The following is a 16,332-nucleotide window of genomic DNA, read 5'->3' on the forward strand; positions in this document are numbered from 1 at the left end:
TCCTGCCTGCCAGTATGTTGTGTCACTGTTCAGTTCCCTTATTCCCAGCAGTCATGCTGTGTTTGATATTTCTGGCAACACTAAACTACTAATCAGACGGGACTCATTTTCCAGTTGTGTACGTAAAGCAACTTTACCACAAGACCTCTAGAGTGTATGACAGACTCGCACACAGGATCAGAAACCTCAGGATAAATTACAGACATGTCAGTGGCTACTGGATTTACGTATTACTGTCTCACAGAAATATCCACAAGTGATGCAGAGCTTTCGTTGAAAGAAACCACAGAATATTTTTCACACATCTGCACAGAATTCTGTTATTTAATGAAACCACTTATAGTAATAATGACTTGGGTTTGAATATTAGCAGGTTACATACGTGTAGGGGAATTTACTTAAAACTTCTGAGAAGTCATTTGCCTCCACGAGCACTTCCGTGATTGGAGATAAAAGCGCCCAAACTCTGATATGTGAACCCTGGATATTCACCCGGGATTAAAAAAAACCCTGAGATTACAGCAAAAGGACGTTTATAGCAGTCGTGACGGCAGCCGACCTCACCGGCGCCATCTTGCTGAACCTGAAACAGTTTTTCTTTGGGCTGATAAGATGTTCCTGGCAACATGCGGAATCAATTAGTCTGTAATGCACCTATAAAACAGGAGTATTGTAACGGTCAGTAATTTGCGGACTGTCCCCTTAAATTACGTTTACGTAAAAGGCGTGTGCACGTAGGCCACGCGGAAGAGTTGGGTTTGTACTGTGCGTGACGGACGTTGCTAGACCCAGCTCTTCATTTATCGTTATTTACTTATTTAGTAACGCGTTATGAGCTTTGGATGTTTTTACAACTCATGTATGAGCTGTCTACGATACTCCAGTAGCGAGCCTGTGTCACGTGGTGAATAAACCAGCAAGTTTACTACTAAACTGAGTGATTCTGGTCCGCATCTCCTCCACGTGCTTCACAGGCTTCTCTCTACCAGTTCCAAAGATCTGCTCATCTGGGTTGGAGTATAATTTAAACAGGACTAACTCCAATCGTTACAGTATGTACTAAAGTAGAAAGTTACTGTAGGTGCAAGGCAGGTGTTCTTAATAAAGTGACCGGTTAGTTTATGTAGCAACATTCGTACTTTTGGTCAATATAGCACGTGGATGTTCACAAGCGTTTGTGTTATAACTCGTTGGTGCACAAGTGGAGAATGAAGCGTCTGAGACACACGGAGCTGGTTGGTCTGATACTCACAAGTCCATGACTCATATGGAGAGGAGCCGAAGCGCCACAACAAGCAGCTACTCGCGTCTCCTCTCAGCTTCTCACACAAGCGCGATAATGTTTGTTAAGACTCTGGTCTGGTGCACGAGCTAAAGTCCCTAAATGAACACATGAACCCGTTCAACAGTCCGCGAGAACAATCAGAGTTCTTAGCAGACATGCAAACTTTAAAACAGCTGCACTAAATATTACTTATTTACTTATCATCTATGTAGTTGGCTAGTTGCGTTCATAAATCAGACTTTCTGGCAGCTAGCGCGCATATTTGGACGGTAATCAGAAGTACATCGACATATAAACACTTTTAAACTCACCGCTAAATGTCGAACTTGAACCTGAAACACGTAATGTTTCATATTTTTCTAACTATATAAAAAAAAGGTTAATTACTCGAAGCTTCATGATACAGCGCACAATACAGTGCGATTCGTTCTACAATGGTCAAGTGACCACAGCCGGAAATAGTGAGAAAAAGCGTTCTGAATTTTCAACATTTAACTTTTGCCATCAAATAAAGTAGAGTATTTTATAAGAACACTATAATAATAAATAATAATAATAATAATAATAATAATGTATTATTCTTTAATTTATAAAGTCATAAATTGATGGCATTTTATCAGTTTTGTTTAGTGTTAAGCTGTTCACAATTTAGAACTTAAATTTAAAATATATAAAATTGTTTTGCTCTTAAATATGACTTAGTAAGATGTGTTCTGGGTGCATTCTAAATGTATTCTGAATATATTACTGTTTTATGTATTGTAATAGAATACATCACATTATTCAGCCATCAAAGTATTCTGCCCTGGATGTATGTACCCACATCAGCAATGAGATTTTGAAAACATGCACAAGTTTTAAAAGCTGGAAATAAATAAATAGATAACTAACTAACTACCTAAATAAATAAAGATCCCTTGCCAACCAGATGCACAAAGCACTTTGAAGTTTTGCCAACCAGATGCCGCTATTGTGCACTGTATCATGAAGCTACGAGTAATGAACCTTTTTTTGATAGTTAGGAAGAAAGTGCCAGTGCGTTTGCCATTACTACTTACCACGCTGTGCCAAGCAGCGTTCCTGGCTCCAACAAAAATCTTCTAAAGCAAATATCTTGTATACCATGTTAGTAATACTAGTATTATTATAATTTTAAATCACTATATGAGATAATGAGACATTATGAAATACATGTACATCTGCTCTGTTCCTAATCAGAGACATTATAATACAATAAAGACTTTGTCCTCCCTCACTGTCTATGCAATTAAACACACAAGCTAACTTTCTCCCACTACCTACAAGTTTAGAATCATCAGAACCTGGATGTAATCTAATAACCAATCAAATCATGTCTGTTTTTGAGACCTGTGTTGCTGTCCCATCACCCTGCCACACTTCTGAATTGCAGCATTCGATAAGTGAAAATAATTTTTTTCTGTGTTATCTCAATTTATTTCAATGGCTTTTATTCCCCGTCTCGGTACATCAAGACTTTACTGTAAAAGCGAGATTTAATGGGCAAAAGTTAGTGGCCAGACCGACAGACTGAGCTAACTAGCTGCTTGTTAACCTGTCTGTGTCAGACACAGTGCAAGTTTTCTCTCACACATCTTGGTTATCAGTTGTGGGTGAATGAATGAATTAAGTTATATATAGTGAGTGATGATCTCTTCTTCTTTTCTGTGGTTACCCTCCATTCATTTCCATTTCATCTGAAGTTAACATTTGCAGTACAATGACCTGTGCTACTGAAAATGACTGATTGTTATTTCAAACAACAATTAAATAGCACTTTAACTTCACTAGCTGGGGATACAGAGTTATCTGGTTAACTGCAAAGAAGCTCCTTTTATCAAAGGAGCTCCATTTTCAAACATGTTACTAACATTGTCCTGAGTAATGTACATTAATGCTGATTTAAAAAAATATTTAGGCATCAATTTTGGTATTAATTTTGGTTTGTTTCTCTTGATCCCTTAGAATGTTTTCCAAACTGGCATCTCCATATTCCAGGCCAGCGCCTGTGAGGGTGAGGTGAGTGGCTACATATACAGCTGAGAGAGCAGAGACATACACATTAGTGGAAGGTGTGCTGGTTAAGTCCACCAAGAGGGTTGCTACTTGTGCTCGCTCTGACGGGGAGCATTTTGTAGTGGCCCATTTAAAAAGAATGATGATTGTCATCGAATTGGTTGTCTTATTTCATCAATGGCTACAATTGATCAGAAAAATATGGTAGCTCTAAAATGTATTTCAGTCCATCCACAGGAGTGTTTATAACAGATGAGGTCACGGTATCTTTAGATCTGGAAGTATAATGCTGCAATGCTGTCTGTCCTCCCTCCCCAACCTATAAAGACCTTCCTGACTGGAAAGCAGACTAGTGTGCACTCTCAGGGAGGGTTTTCAGTGTAAGTATTATTTGTAAAAATATTAGCCTAATTAAATGTGTTATGACCATTAGTGTCATAAGAGATAAATTTAATCTTAATCTTAACCTGCACATATCTTATACCGACCATAACAAACCATTACTGAAATGACAAACATGACACTTGTTTTTAAACTCTAAACTCGATTGACTGTTTAAATCTTGTCCATTAGTGTCCTCACAATAGCAGAGTGTAAATGAATTTTATATATTGTATCTAAGAACATTTATATAAATACTGTCTATGAAATCATTTCCAAATAGCATATGGCTAACAATACACTTTCTTACATAAACTTTGAGTCAGTGAAAGCACCACAGCAAATGTTGATTTTGCCTTTTAATACAATGGCATCTTCAGTATTTGAGAATGTAATGGGATGTGGTCTATCAATTATGTATTAATGCAATTAATGTTATGTTAAATAGCCTCGTCTTTTTATTATTAATTTGTTTTTTAAAGTTGACTACCATAAAACTCCAAAAGATGGGGCCGACCACTTGGGCTGCTTTCAGGAAAAAAGCACGCATGTGTCTCTCTGGAGAGAAGTTGCACTACACAAAATCAGCCTGTCGGATGACATGGAAATCAGTCACCTCTATATTAGAAAAAAACAAAGAAGACATTCAGTTTAGTTCCACTACTTATACAGCTATGAAGGTAAATCATTTTTTTCTCTCTTTTTTTCCTAAATTGTAAGTTTGTAAAGGTGCAGGTGGAAAAAGATTAAGAAACTAAAGATTTTTATGGGCTGGCCGAAATAAACTTACAAGGTATAGCAGTAGTTGTACCTTTGGGACAAGTCCAAATTGACTCAGGAATGTGCTATCAATCATTTTATGTGTACACAACTATAATTTATTTATTCCATGTGCCAATGCAAAGCAATATGATAGATATTTAAACGAGACCTAATTGGCTACTGGCTGAATCATAAGAGAGTATTCCACAAAATTGCTTGTTTTTGCAAGTTACACTGGCCAACCAGCAAAAATCTATACACTCTCCAGCCACCTTAATAGAAACACCTACCTTGTAGCTACAGCTTGTAGATGTTCAGTTAAAGACTATATCCTGTCTGTTTCCATACATAGTTTAGGTTAACCATCGTCTAGTACATTATGACTCATCCATTTCTGATCCCAGGTCAGCAGTATTTTTTTATTTTTCTTAACCTACCAATGACACTGGCACATATGAAACCCCGGCAACACTACTGTTACTGATGTTTCACAGCAATGCCACTGCCATGACAGTGCTAACACTTTGTTGAAAATGGTTTATAACCTAAACAAATGCCTGGTTAGCAGTGTTCAGAAACTGACCATTGATGATCTGAACTCTGTAAAATGCACATTCAAAATGCAGTTATAAGCTTGGACAGGTACATAACAGTACGCATACAAAAATATTAACTAGCTAAAGCCTATTTGTATCTGGGTAAATGAAACAATGTCTCAGCCCTTTGTTAATAGTATGCTTTTATAATCACTGCATTAAGATAATGGCGTGTTTCTCTTTCCATAGGTTCACAGATAGCGTTAAACTTCATATTTCCTAATGTGATGGACGAGGGTTAAGCAGGATGTGGGGACGAGGCACGTTGAACATAAGCATACATTTTATTTACACATTAAACATACACATATTAACACTACTTGGATCAAACACCGACAACTTTGACGATACAAAACGAGACTTATATACACTCATGACAACTACACACAACAAGGATCACAACACAAGAGGGCATGGCAATACGAACACACAGACATGCACATGCACGCAGTCTTGAGGGGGGAGGGGTCGTACCGTGACACCTAAAAGTAAGATGAAGCTTTCATATTAATCTGTGACTGTTATAGTATTTAGCTATAGCTGTTAGTAGTGATATTGTAGCCTGTTAAGGTAACTTTTTGTCAAATTTCTTATTTTGTTTGTCTTTTGTTACACTGTTTGCAGGTTTAACAGCTGGTGAGACACTTGACCATTTGTGTAAGTGCAATTTGATACAAATTCATAATTCATAACATTGACATGTGGGCCTAATTATGTACTGTATGGAGTGACCTTAGTATGACATGGTGGAAATGAATGTGTTTCTGTTCTCATGCTTGTTTGCAGGTTGCCATTACACCTGCAGTCAGTAGATCAAGATGTAATAAATGAACTTATAGGTGTATATGGAAGCACCAGATAGCTCATTCGTTCTTTCAGTAACTGTTCAAAATGCACTCTTCATATAAAGCAGGGTCATATGACTTGAAAGAAATCACATAAAACGTTTACAAGCATTTAGTATCATTTAGTTAATAGACATTGTTTGCAAGATAAAATGTATTTTTTTTAGACATTTCATAAGTTTAAATATTTCTCTTCTGTGTTTGTATGTCCATAGGTCTGTCAGTTCCATTAAAAGTGAGTAGAAAGTTTCTGCATAACTGGGGTTCCATTTCTGCATAACTAGGGTGGTTCTGAAGTTACTGAGATTGTTCATTATATGAAAATATCAGTGTACTTGAACGTGTAAATGAACAATACATACATGAAATTTAAATGCTTTTATCAATATTAGCATTGTTGTGCACAGACCAATGGATCTTGACCTGTACTCAGTGCAAGACATGTTGGTTAGTCAGCTAACTTCAGAATGCATAGTCAGTTAACTTCAGAATGCAGTCTTTTCACAACTGGTTATATGTCATATTGGATTCTGTTTAAACACATGTAATGCAAGGGATCCATAATGCATATGTATACTCAGGGTATTTGCTGCTAATAAAAGGGTAAACACACTAAGAACATATTAATTAATAACGGATAATGCATAACATAATTATGAAATTTTGGTCCACAGTCAAGTTCCCCTTTATGCTGGACTTTAGCCTGAGTATTATTGACACTTACCTCTCTATTTTCACATGAGCATCTGTATTTGATAGAGACTACAAAGCACTTCTGTAAGTCATCAAATGCTGTAAATGTACACTGATGTCCACATTTATATTTCTGTAGTTTCAGATTACCTCACGTCATTTCAGTGACAAGAATTAAATTTGTGGCTTGGCCTTTTTTTCCATCTTAAACACTTCATAAAACTGTCATGACTTTTTACCATCTAAATGTACATGTGCAGGGATAATGCAAAACCTTCAGTATTCAGCCACCAGAGCAACTGTGGCCAGTCTGAATGTAAGATGAATTAAATGAAGTAATTTGACTCAAGCATTTCTGTGAAGAATTTTGGCTCTTATACAATGATGCTGTAATGTGGGGAAATTATTTGGCTCTTACAGAGTGCCATTAGAAAAAAGACAAATGACCAGTATAGAAACACTGGGGGTAACTGCTAACTGTCACGGAACACTCGCCTCCGCGAGTCACGTGGTTTGGCTCGCCACGTGCAGCGGGAGGGTCTGTGTTTGTGGCCACGCCTGCAGACATCTGCACCTCGTCTTGTCTAAATGTATATAAACCCGTGTCAAAGTGTGCAGTGTGTTGGTCATTGTTGATGTAGCATGTTGATGTTTGTTTGTTACCGTCCAAATGTGATATTAGTAAGCTTGTTTGTCTAGCTTGTGTTAATGTTAAAGTCATTAGTGTTAAGTGTGTCTATGCTGGTTGTTAATGTTATTTGTGAGTGCCACCATCGTCTTTATGCTTTGTGTCATTAAATGTTTCACAAGCCATGAGAAGTCTGTGCGTCCTGCTCCACGCCCTTCCATGACGTTACAGTAATGAAAGGGGGCAACTTGGTGACATTAGATTTAAAGCTGAGTACAATATGTCTCAACAGCTAAAATATCATGTTTAAACAGTATTTATGTAGGGTAGATTTAAAAATCATTTTACTATTTTTTATATTACCTAAATCATGGACTATCTATTAGTATAATAAATGTGGTTGCTAAGGTGTTACCAATTTGCTTCTATGTTCTCGATATGTGGTTGCTATGGAGTCCCTAGATGGTTGTTTTGGATGTTGCCAAGATGTTGCTATGAACTTGCTAGGGTAAATGTTGTGGGATATTTTGTTGTGGGGGTAAATTTGGTTGAGGGTTAAATGGCTGAGTGGTAGTTGAGGATGAGGGGTTGTTTAGTGTTTTTTTAATGTTGATACTGTGAAATATCAAATGCAGTTTACATATAAAATTAAATCCTGAAATACTATTGAGCCATTCCCAGGTAGTTGCTATGTGGTTGCTATTTTCTTGCTAGGTGGTTGCTATGGATCTTGATGGGTGTTTCCTATGGTATCCCAGGTGGTTGTTAGGGTATTACAGAGTGGTTGATATGGTCTCACTAGGTTGTTGCTGTGGTATCTCAGGTCACTGCTATGGGTTCCCAATTGGTTGCTATGGTCTTGCTAGGTGGTTACGATGGAGTGTCAAGTGGTTGCTAGTGTGTTGCTATGGCTGTGGGGTAGTTGCGGATGAGTGGGTATTTACCTGTTGGGGTAGTTGTGATTGAGGGCTATTAGTGTAATGGTGTAACTGTTGTTGAGGGGTTTTTAAGCTGTGGGGGAATTTGTTGAGGGCAATTTGGCTGATTTGGTTGTTAATGAGGGGCTGTGGGGGTAATTTGTGGTGATGGCTAATTGGCTGTGGCGAAGTTGAGGCTGAGGGGTTATTTAGCTGTTGGATAGTTGTTTTTGGTTTATTTATCTGTGGAGGTACTTGTGCTTGAGTGCTATATGGAGGTGGTGGTAATTAGGGTTGGGATAATTGGTTGTGGGGTAGCTGAGGCAAAGGGGTTGTTTAGCTGTTGGGGTAGTTGCTTTTGTGGGCTAGTTTATGATGAGGTGTCATTGGGATTGAGGGGTTATTTTGCTGTGGGGAAATCGTGCCTGAGGGCTGTTTAGCTGTGTGGTTAATTAGGTTTGATGGGTAATTGGCTGTGGAATAGTTGAGGCTGAGGGCTATTTGAATAATGGGGTAATTGTTTTTTTAGGGGTATTTAATTGTTGGGGTAGTTGAGGGGATATTAAGTTGTTGGTGAAGTTGGTGAGGGCAGTTTGGATAATGGAGTAGATGTTAAGGGGCTGTGGGGGGCTATTTGGCAGTTGGGGATATTTAAGTTTGAGGGACAATAACATCAAAGGAAACAAAGAGGCAGCTCTGAAAGTTCTCTGAGAAAAGAAGTGGCAGAGAAAGAATGGAAAACTTTTACCATGAAGAAAGTCTGAAGGAAGCAGATGACAGCACAACTCTCCTCTTCTCCTCCTCTCATTCACTCTTTCTCTCACACACATACACACACACACACACAAACACACACACACACACACAAACACACACACACACACACAAACACACATACACACACACACACACACACACACACACACACACACACACACACACACACACACACACACACAGAAATTAGTGCTATTTATGATCCAAGTTATGACTGACTGGGTGTTTTTAATTAAATTTAAGCCCTGGACCTTTATGGGGCCTGGCTGATTGAGCCTGTGAGTGTATGGGTGCACCTCAGTGTGTGCTGTGTGTGTTTATCTGAGTGTGTGAGGACCAGAGAGATGTGAGTGCATCTAACTGTCTACTGTGTTGTTTATCCAGTTTCACCAGTGTGTGCTGTTTTGGTGTTATGGTATGAGATTTTGAGTGTTGACAGTATTTTATTGTAAAAATCCTTTAGGCATTACACTCATACTGTGTACAACATCTGCACCTGTATCAGTCCAGCACACAGAAAACAAAATGAAAAACCTTTCACAGTTTCCAAAGAGTTCCATGTTTAATGGACAGATTTGTACAGCGAGTTTAACACAGTAAAGTTATGATTGCATTGTGTGTGTGTGTGTGTGTGTGTGTGTGTGTGTGTGTGTGTGTGTGTGTGTGTGTTCATGAGGTAGTGTATACTGCGAGAGATGTAACGTGTGTGTGTGTGTGTGTATGTGTTTTATACTCAGCAAGCATGTGTGTATTATGATGTTCACCAGTTGTGTGTGTAGAGGAGTGTGTGTTTCCCTGCAGACTCTGGTGTTCCTCCAGGACACAGGAGGCTATTCTAGCTCTCTCACACACACTGAGGAGTGAGACCACCAAAGTCTAAACCCTGCATAGAGGGACTCAGTGAATGTGGGGTGGAATGTGTGTAAGTGTGTGAGTGTGTGAGAGGAGACACTGTAGAAGGACAGAGTGCCAGCAGGCCAGTCCAGATACACTCCTACTCTGTTGGAGCTGGAGGGGGGAGCAGAGATGTCAGTTCTCTTCTTATTGTGCCAGACAGTGTAACTGTTGTCATAGCAGTACAGACTCCAGGACTTTACATTGAATCCAAACACACAGTCATCTGTGACTCCTTTCCTGCTGATTCCTTTATATGTCACTGCTATAGCAGCATCTTCACTCCACTCCACCTCCCAGTAACAGCGTCCAGTCAGACTCTCTCTACAGAGAACCTGATACAAGTAATCAAATCTCGCTGGATGATCAGGATATGACTGCTCCCACCCCACACGTGTCACCTTTCTGTTCCCCTCAGACAGAGAGAGAAGTGTGTGTGCTGTGTTGGGGTCCAGTGTGAGCTCACACGCATCTACACACAAGATTAAATGCTGCACCATGGTCCTGGAGGAACATTGTTTCGTTTTTACTGTGTACTTGTATATATCTGAACACTCTATTTACCTGAAGAGAGTGAGACTGTTTAAATCTCAAATAAAAGCATTAAGTGCCTCAGGCAGTTCCATATCACTATTAAAACCATTAAATCTAACTGGTCTGGTGTCTCCCTCTATCACCATTAAAACTGTTAAGCCTAACTGACCAGTTTGTGCAATCAAAACAACTCTGCAGACACTTCACTGCATCGTCAATCCAGACCTGAACCATTTTAGACTGTGTTTCCTCCCTCTTTAAAACTGGTCTATATAGTAGGACCAGATGAACAGTGATGTGGTCACATACAGCCAGTGAGGGTTCCTGGATGCAGTGAAGAGAGTCTGAAACTTGTGTATGACTCTGTAGATCATATCAGCAGTGTGTTTCATGTTGGCTTTTGGATGTTGTCACGTATGTCCACCCTCCTGGCATCACTGTCTCCGTGGTTTCCCGATTGTGTCTGTTTTCTTTTACTTCCTAGTTGTTCCATTTCTTGGTGTCGTTTTCTCTGCCCCTCATCTGTTTTCCACACCTGTTCCTTGTTTCTAGTCTTGTTAAGTTCCTGATTTAAACCCCGTCTTACTCTCTGTGTCTTGGCTGTTTATTAAATGTGGTTGTATTGGATGTTTGAATGTTTGGATATTTTTGAAAGCCCATATCTGTATCTGTAAGTTTGTACTCTGTGTATCCTAGTCTGACTGTTTGTCTTAGCCTTCGTGTTTCCAAGCCTCTGTTACAGCCTGCTTCCCTTGTTTGCATTCATGTGTTTTGGTTTATAATGTATCCCCGTAAATCTCCATGTTGGCTCTATGACCCTGGACTATCCTAACGACTACGACTCTGGATTTGCCCTTAATAAAGCTCGCTCTTCTCTGCACATGCGTCTGCCTCCTTATCACTCACCGTTACAGATGTACACAAACAGTTAAAAATATTTGAGGAAGCACACAGAAAAAATAAAATGGACACACCAACGCAGGTAGATGTTCAATGTGTGCAGTGTATATGGGAATGGAAAGCTGGTTCTCTCTCTCTGTGCCACCAAGACGGTTTTACGTGGTCGAGCGCCAGTGAGTCGTGAGAACAGGCATTTCCCTTTTTATGTTACCGGTTGTAACTTTAGTAACTTTATTGTTTATACATCAGATTAGATTAGTTAACTCTTTCCTCTCACCTTTGATACAACCTCCTCACTCCTAGAATTAGTTCCCTCTTCAGCTGCTTCAATGGTTTCCCCTTTTCCCCCTGACACATCTATTACACGTCACTCGTGTTCTCTCACCACGACTCTTGTTTGATTAATAAGTTTAATTTGTCTTGTTTTGGTTGATTAGATAGTAGTAGATTGCCCGTTGGTCATTCCCACAGGTTGCTTAACACAGTTTCACTTTTCTTTTTTCGTTATTAGCCTAGTTAGCTACTTTTATTCACCACAAATCATCAGTGATCATTTTCACATGGTTATGATAGTTATAGTGAGTCTAGTGAACTAGACACTCCTGGTCATTAATAGAATCCTAGTCAATGATTGTTTTTCTTATCTCTGCTTATTCAATAAACATACTTTGGTTATAATGTCTGCAAGCCCAGAGTGATATTATAATGTTTGGTAGACGCGCAATAATCACATATCAGATTGGCGACTCTCATGATTCGAGACTGAATTATTAATCACTAATAAATTATTTAAAATTCATAAATATTTTCCTGTTAATCAGGGTCGTGCCCCAATTAACCTTATCAACTGTTACTGACAATTTATTAAAATGTTTAACCGCTACACTTTCATACACACACACACACACACACACACACACACACACACACACACACACACACACACATTGACACACTTTACACCTTTCACTTTCTCTCACACAAATACTCTTACACACACTACATTTCTCTTTCTCACACATACACGCTACACATCTCTCTCTGTCACACACTCTATACCTCTCACTTTGTCTCACGCACACAACACTCAAACTCACACACCTCTTTCACACACAAACATACACACAATCCACCTCTCTCTTTCTCTCTCACAAACACACACACAAACATGCACTGTACACCTCTCTTTCACATACACACCTCTTTCACATACGCAGCCTCTCAACACACAATACACCTGTCTCTCTCTCTCTCTCTCTCTCTCTCTCTCTCTCTCTCTCTCTCTGACACTCACACACAGTATAAATGACAATCTGTAAACCAGCACTCTGATGCTCCAACAAAGGACACCACACACACACACATACGCACACCACACACAATAAATGATGCTCCAATAAAGGACTGAGCTGCAGTTGATTTCTGTACATATGACATAAATACTGTTCTACAAGTTACACATGCTGTGGAATCATAACCTCACTGTGTTAAACTCTGTACAAATCTACAGAAATCTTTCCAATCAGGTGGAAATCTTTGGAAACTGAAAGGTTTCTCATTCTGTTTTCTGAGTGTTGGAGTGACAGAGATACAGATGTTGTACACAGTAAGTCTTGTGACAGTTACCCTCCACCACAGTGTGTACATATGGACTGTGTTGGAGATACACATGTGCTGTGTGTGTATATATGTGTGCATGTAAATTAACACACAGGAATTGTTTGGTGAAACTTTATTGATGATGTGATTTATTAAGTGATGGTTAACATGGAAATAGTGTTATTTAGTGAGGACCTGCAGACGAAGAGAAATATATGTAAGTATTTGAGATGAAATATTGTTCTTATAATATATTACTAGAGTTTAAGTATAATGTTTATCTGGCCAGGAACGTTTGTATATTTTAATGAAGTAAGTAAAACAGGTTAAGAGAAAAATAACTTACCGGTGAATTTTTTTTTTTTTTTTGTGGAGAAGCTTCCATGTTGTTTTGGAGGGAAAATAATTTCCTCTTTTTCCTTATATAGGTTTCTAAGGGAAATTCAGTCTAGTGTTTTGAAGTTGATTGGGGTTGGAGAATTTATGATTTTTTTTACTTGAATTTACATTTTCTTACTTACTCTCTCTCTTTCTCTCTCTCTTTCCATCTGGAGTTTGGGTCCCCATGCGGCTCACCCTCTTTCTTTCTCTCCCTCTATTTCTCTCTCTCACTCCATCTGGAGTCTGGGTCGCCGTGTGGCCCTCCATCTCTCTCTCTCTCCATCTTTCTCTTTGCATGCGGAGTCTGGGTGCCTGTGCGCACATCCCTCTCTCTGTTCCACTGTCTCTCACTCAATCTGGAGTCTGGGTCGCCTCCCTCTCTCTCTCTCTCCCTCCCTCTCTGAGACCTGGACTCCAGATGGAGAAGTGGGAGAGAGAGAGAGAGAGAGAGAGAGAGAGAGAGAGAGAGAGAGAGAGAGAGAGAGAGAGAGAGAGAGAGCCCTACAGGGACCAAGACGGAGAAGGGCAGAGAGACATTCTGAGATTTCTCAATAAAGTTTAATAATCAATTATGATATTCATACACATTCAAACACAGCATACAATTTCAAAAAGGAAAAAGAACATTTAAATTAAAGAAACACCAAAACCCACTTCCTCATCTGTCACAGAGCACAAAACATCATTGTAACCCCAAATATTTCCAAAAGTAGTCATATCATTCATAGCAGAATAAAACTTAAAATCTAACACTGTACGACTCTTCACCAATCTTTTAAACACATTTACAATACTGCTGTCTCTCTGACCCTCAATTAAACACTTCCTACTGATCCACACTGCCATCTTAGATTGCCATAAAATGAAATTCAGAAGTTGACATTGCGCTTTCTTCTTCTGTGTGTAATTATACCCACAAATAAAGAGTGCTCCCTTTTGTGAGACTGTCGTTCATAACCTCCAGCACATCCTCTCCAACCACACACCAGAAGGATTTGTAAAACTCCACTGGCAGTCCATCAATACCATCAATACCACCTTCCATGCTCTGAAGGACATCCTGCAACTCCACCAAGGACAGTGGCCCCTCAAGACCCAAAATGGCCTCTTCTTCTACCTGAGGAGGAACATGTAAGAAAATATTTTCGGAGAAGAGCTAGATTTATTAGGGGAAAATCCAAAGTTGTAGTATCATATTACCAATACGGAGAGTCAGAGAATACATGATAAATAAACCAAGGGCTATGATAAATGAAGGGAAGTAATGACAAACCAAAAACACACAAAGGCAAACAGGGAAAGCAGGCTATAACAGAAACTAAGAAGTAACATACGGAGGGTAAGGAAAAACAAAACAGCTAGAATCAAACAGGCTAACAGACACAAGGGCTTAGAAACAAAGATGGGCTTATATACATCCAGTATATTCAAACTGTCAATATATTCCACACAAATGCATGCAATGAATAGCAAAAACACAGGGAATCAGACATGGTTTAAATACACGAACTTAACAAGGTAGAAACGAGGGACAGGAGTGAGCAGTCAAACACGGGGTGGAGAAAACGAAACTACGACATGGAACTAAAATACACAAGACAGCGAAAACGTGGAACATGGAAGCGGGAGAGACTAACCGTGACAGAATACAGTTACAAATACTTTCATTTCTACATTCTTCTGGATCCAATTCCTTCCACTCTGTTCCAGACAATCTGCTTCCTTTCATCTGTGTCATCATCAACAACTCCTTATCTTCTGGACATGTGCCAAGTGTATTCAAAACCACCAGGGTAGTACCAATCCTCAAGAAGGCCACACTCGATGGCTCCAATGCTACCAATTACAGATCAGTATCACATCTCTCTTTGCTTTCAAAAGCCTTTGAACAAGAATTTTATAATCAATTGTCTCTTTTCCAACCCAGAACCAGCTGCATGATCCCAATCAGTCTGGCTACAAACCGGCACATTCTACAGAAACAGTCCTCTTAGCAGTTATGGAGAAACTTCATGCTGCTAAAGCTGCCAAGCTGTCATCTGTTTTGATTCTTCTAGACCTTTCAACAACCTTTGCCACAGTAAACCACAACATTCTTCTCTCTGTTCTCTCCAGGCTTGGTGTGACTGGCTCTGTATGGAAATGGTTTCAGTCCTATCTGGAGGGACGGTCCTATCAGGTGACATGGAGAGGATCCACATCCAAACCATGCAGACTCTCCACTGGTGTTCCACAGGACTCAGTATTAGGCCCCCTTCTCTTCTCTTTGTATACTTGTTTCCTTAGAAAAGTCAAATCTCTCATGGTTCCTCCTATTACTGCTATGCTGATGACACTCAATTCCATCTTTCTTTTCCACCTTCTGACACACAGGTCTCCAGACATCTCAGCATGCTTGACTGACATTGCATCATGAATGACAGCCCACCACTTGAAGCTCAACCTCAGTAAAACCGTGCTTCTGTACATCCCAGGTACTCCCAACCCTTACCATGACCTCACAGTTCCCTTTGAGAACTCCTCGATATCACCAGCCGAAGCTGCCTGTAACCTGGGCATAGCTTTGGACAACCTGTTGTCGATCTCATGTTTCACATCTAACCCGGTCTTGCAGATTTCTCCTTTGTAACATATGAAGGATTCAGCCCTTTCAGGAAGTTGCCTAGGTACTTGTGCAGTCTCTTGTGATCTCAAAGCTCCACTACTGCAACTCGCTACTTGCTGGTATTCCTCTAAGAGCCATCAGACCTCTACGACTGGTCCAGAATGCAGCAGCACGACTGGTCTTCAGTCTTCCGAAGTTCACCCGTTATTCCGCTGCTGTGCTCCCTTCATTGGCTTCCAGTAAATGCATGCATCAGATTTAAAACCTTGATGCTTGCCTACATAAAAAATGGTCAAGCCCCTCCATACATGAAGTCAGTGGTCAAAGCTTGAAATACCATGCTTCAAGTCTCATGGAAGACAAGCATCAAGAGTATTCTCTGGCTCCCAGATGGTGGAATAAACTTCCACTTGCTGTTTGGACAGCAGAGTCCCTTGCAGTCTTCAAACGCAGACTAAAGACCCATCTATTCGTTTTTTATTTATTTAAATGACCACTGAC

At 39.7% G+C, this 16,332-nt stretch overlaps 1 protein-coding gene across 1 annotated transcript; it reads right to left on the reverse strand.

Annotated features, from left to right (window-relative positions):
* Positions 1–9,566: 9,566 nt before the first annotated feature.
* LOC113568573 (stonustoxin subunit beta-like) lies at positions 9,567–10,443 on the reverse strand. Its single transcript, XM_035526480.2, has one exon. The coding sequence runs from the start codon at positions 10,310–10,312 to the stop codon at positions 9,749–9,751; it is 564 nt and encodes a 187-aa protein (XP_035382373.2). The 5' UTR covers positions 10,313–10,443; the 3' UTR covers positions 9,567–9,748.
* Positions 10,444–16,332: the final 5,889 nt, after the last annotated feature.

The sequence above is a fragment of the Electrophorus electricus genome, chromosome 1 (assembly GCF_041902795.1).
Source record: "Electrophorus electricus isolate QZ-2024a chromosome 1, ASM4190279v1, whole genome shotgun sequence".
NCBI classification, from domain to species: Eukaryota; Metazoa; Chordata; class Actinopteri; order Gymnotiformes; family Gymnotidae; genus Electrophorus; species Electrophorus electricus.

Bases quoted from the DNA above. Each gene is read 5' to 3' on its own strand.
- LOC113568573 (XM_035526480.2), bottom strand. From the start codon at position 10,312: ATGGTGCAGCATTTAATCTTGTGTGTAGATGCGTGTGAGCTCACACTG.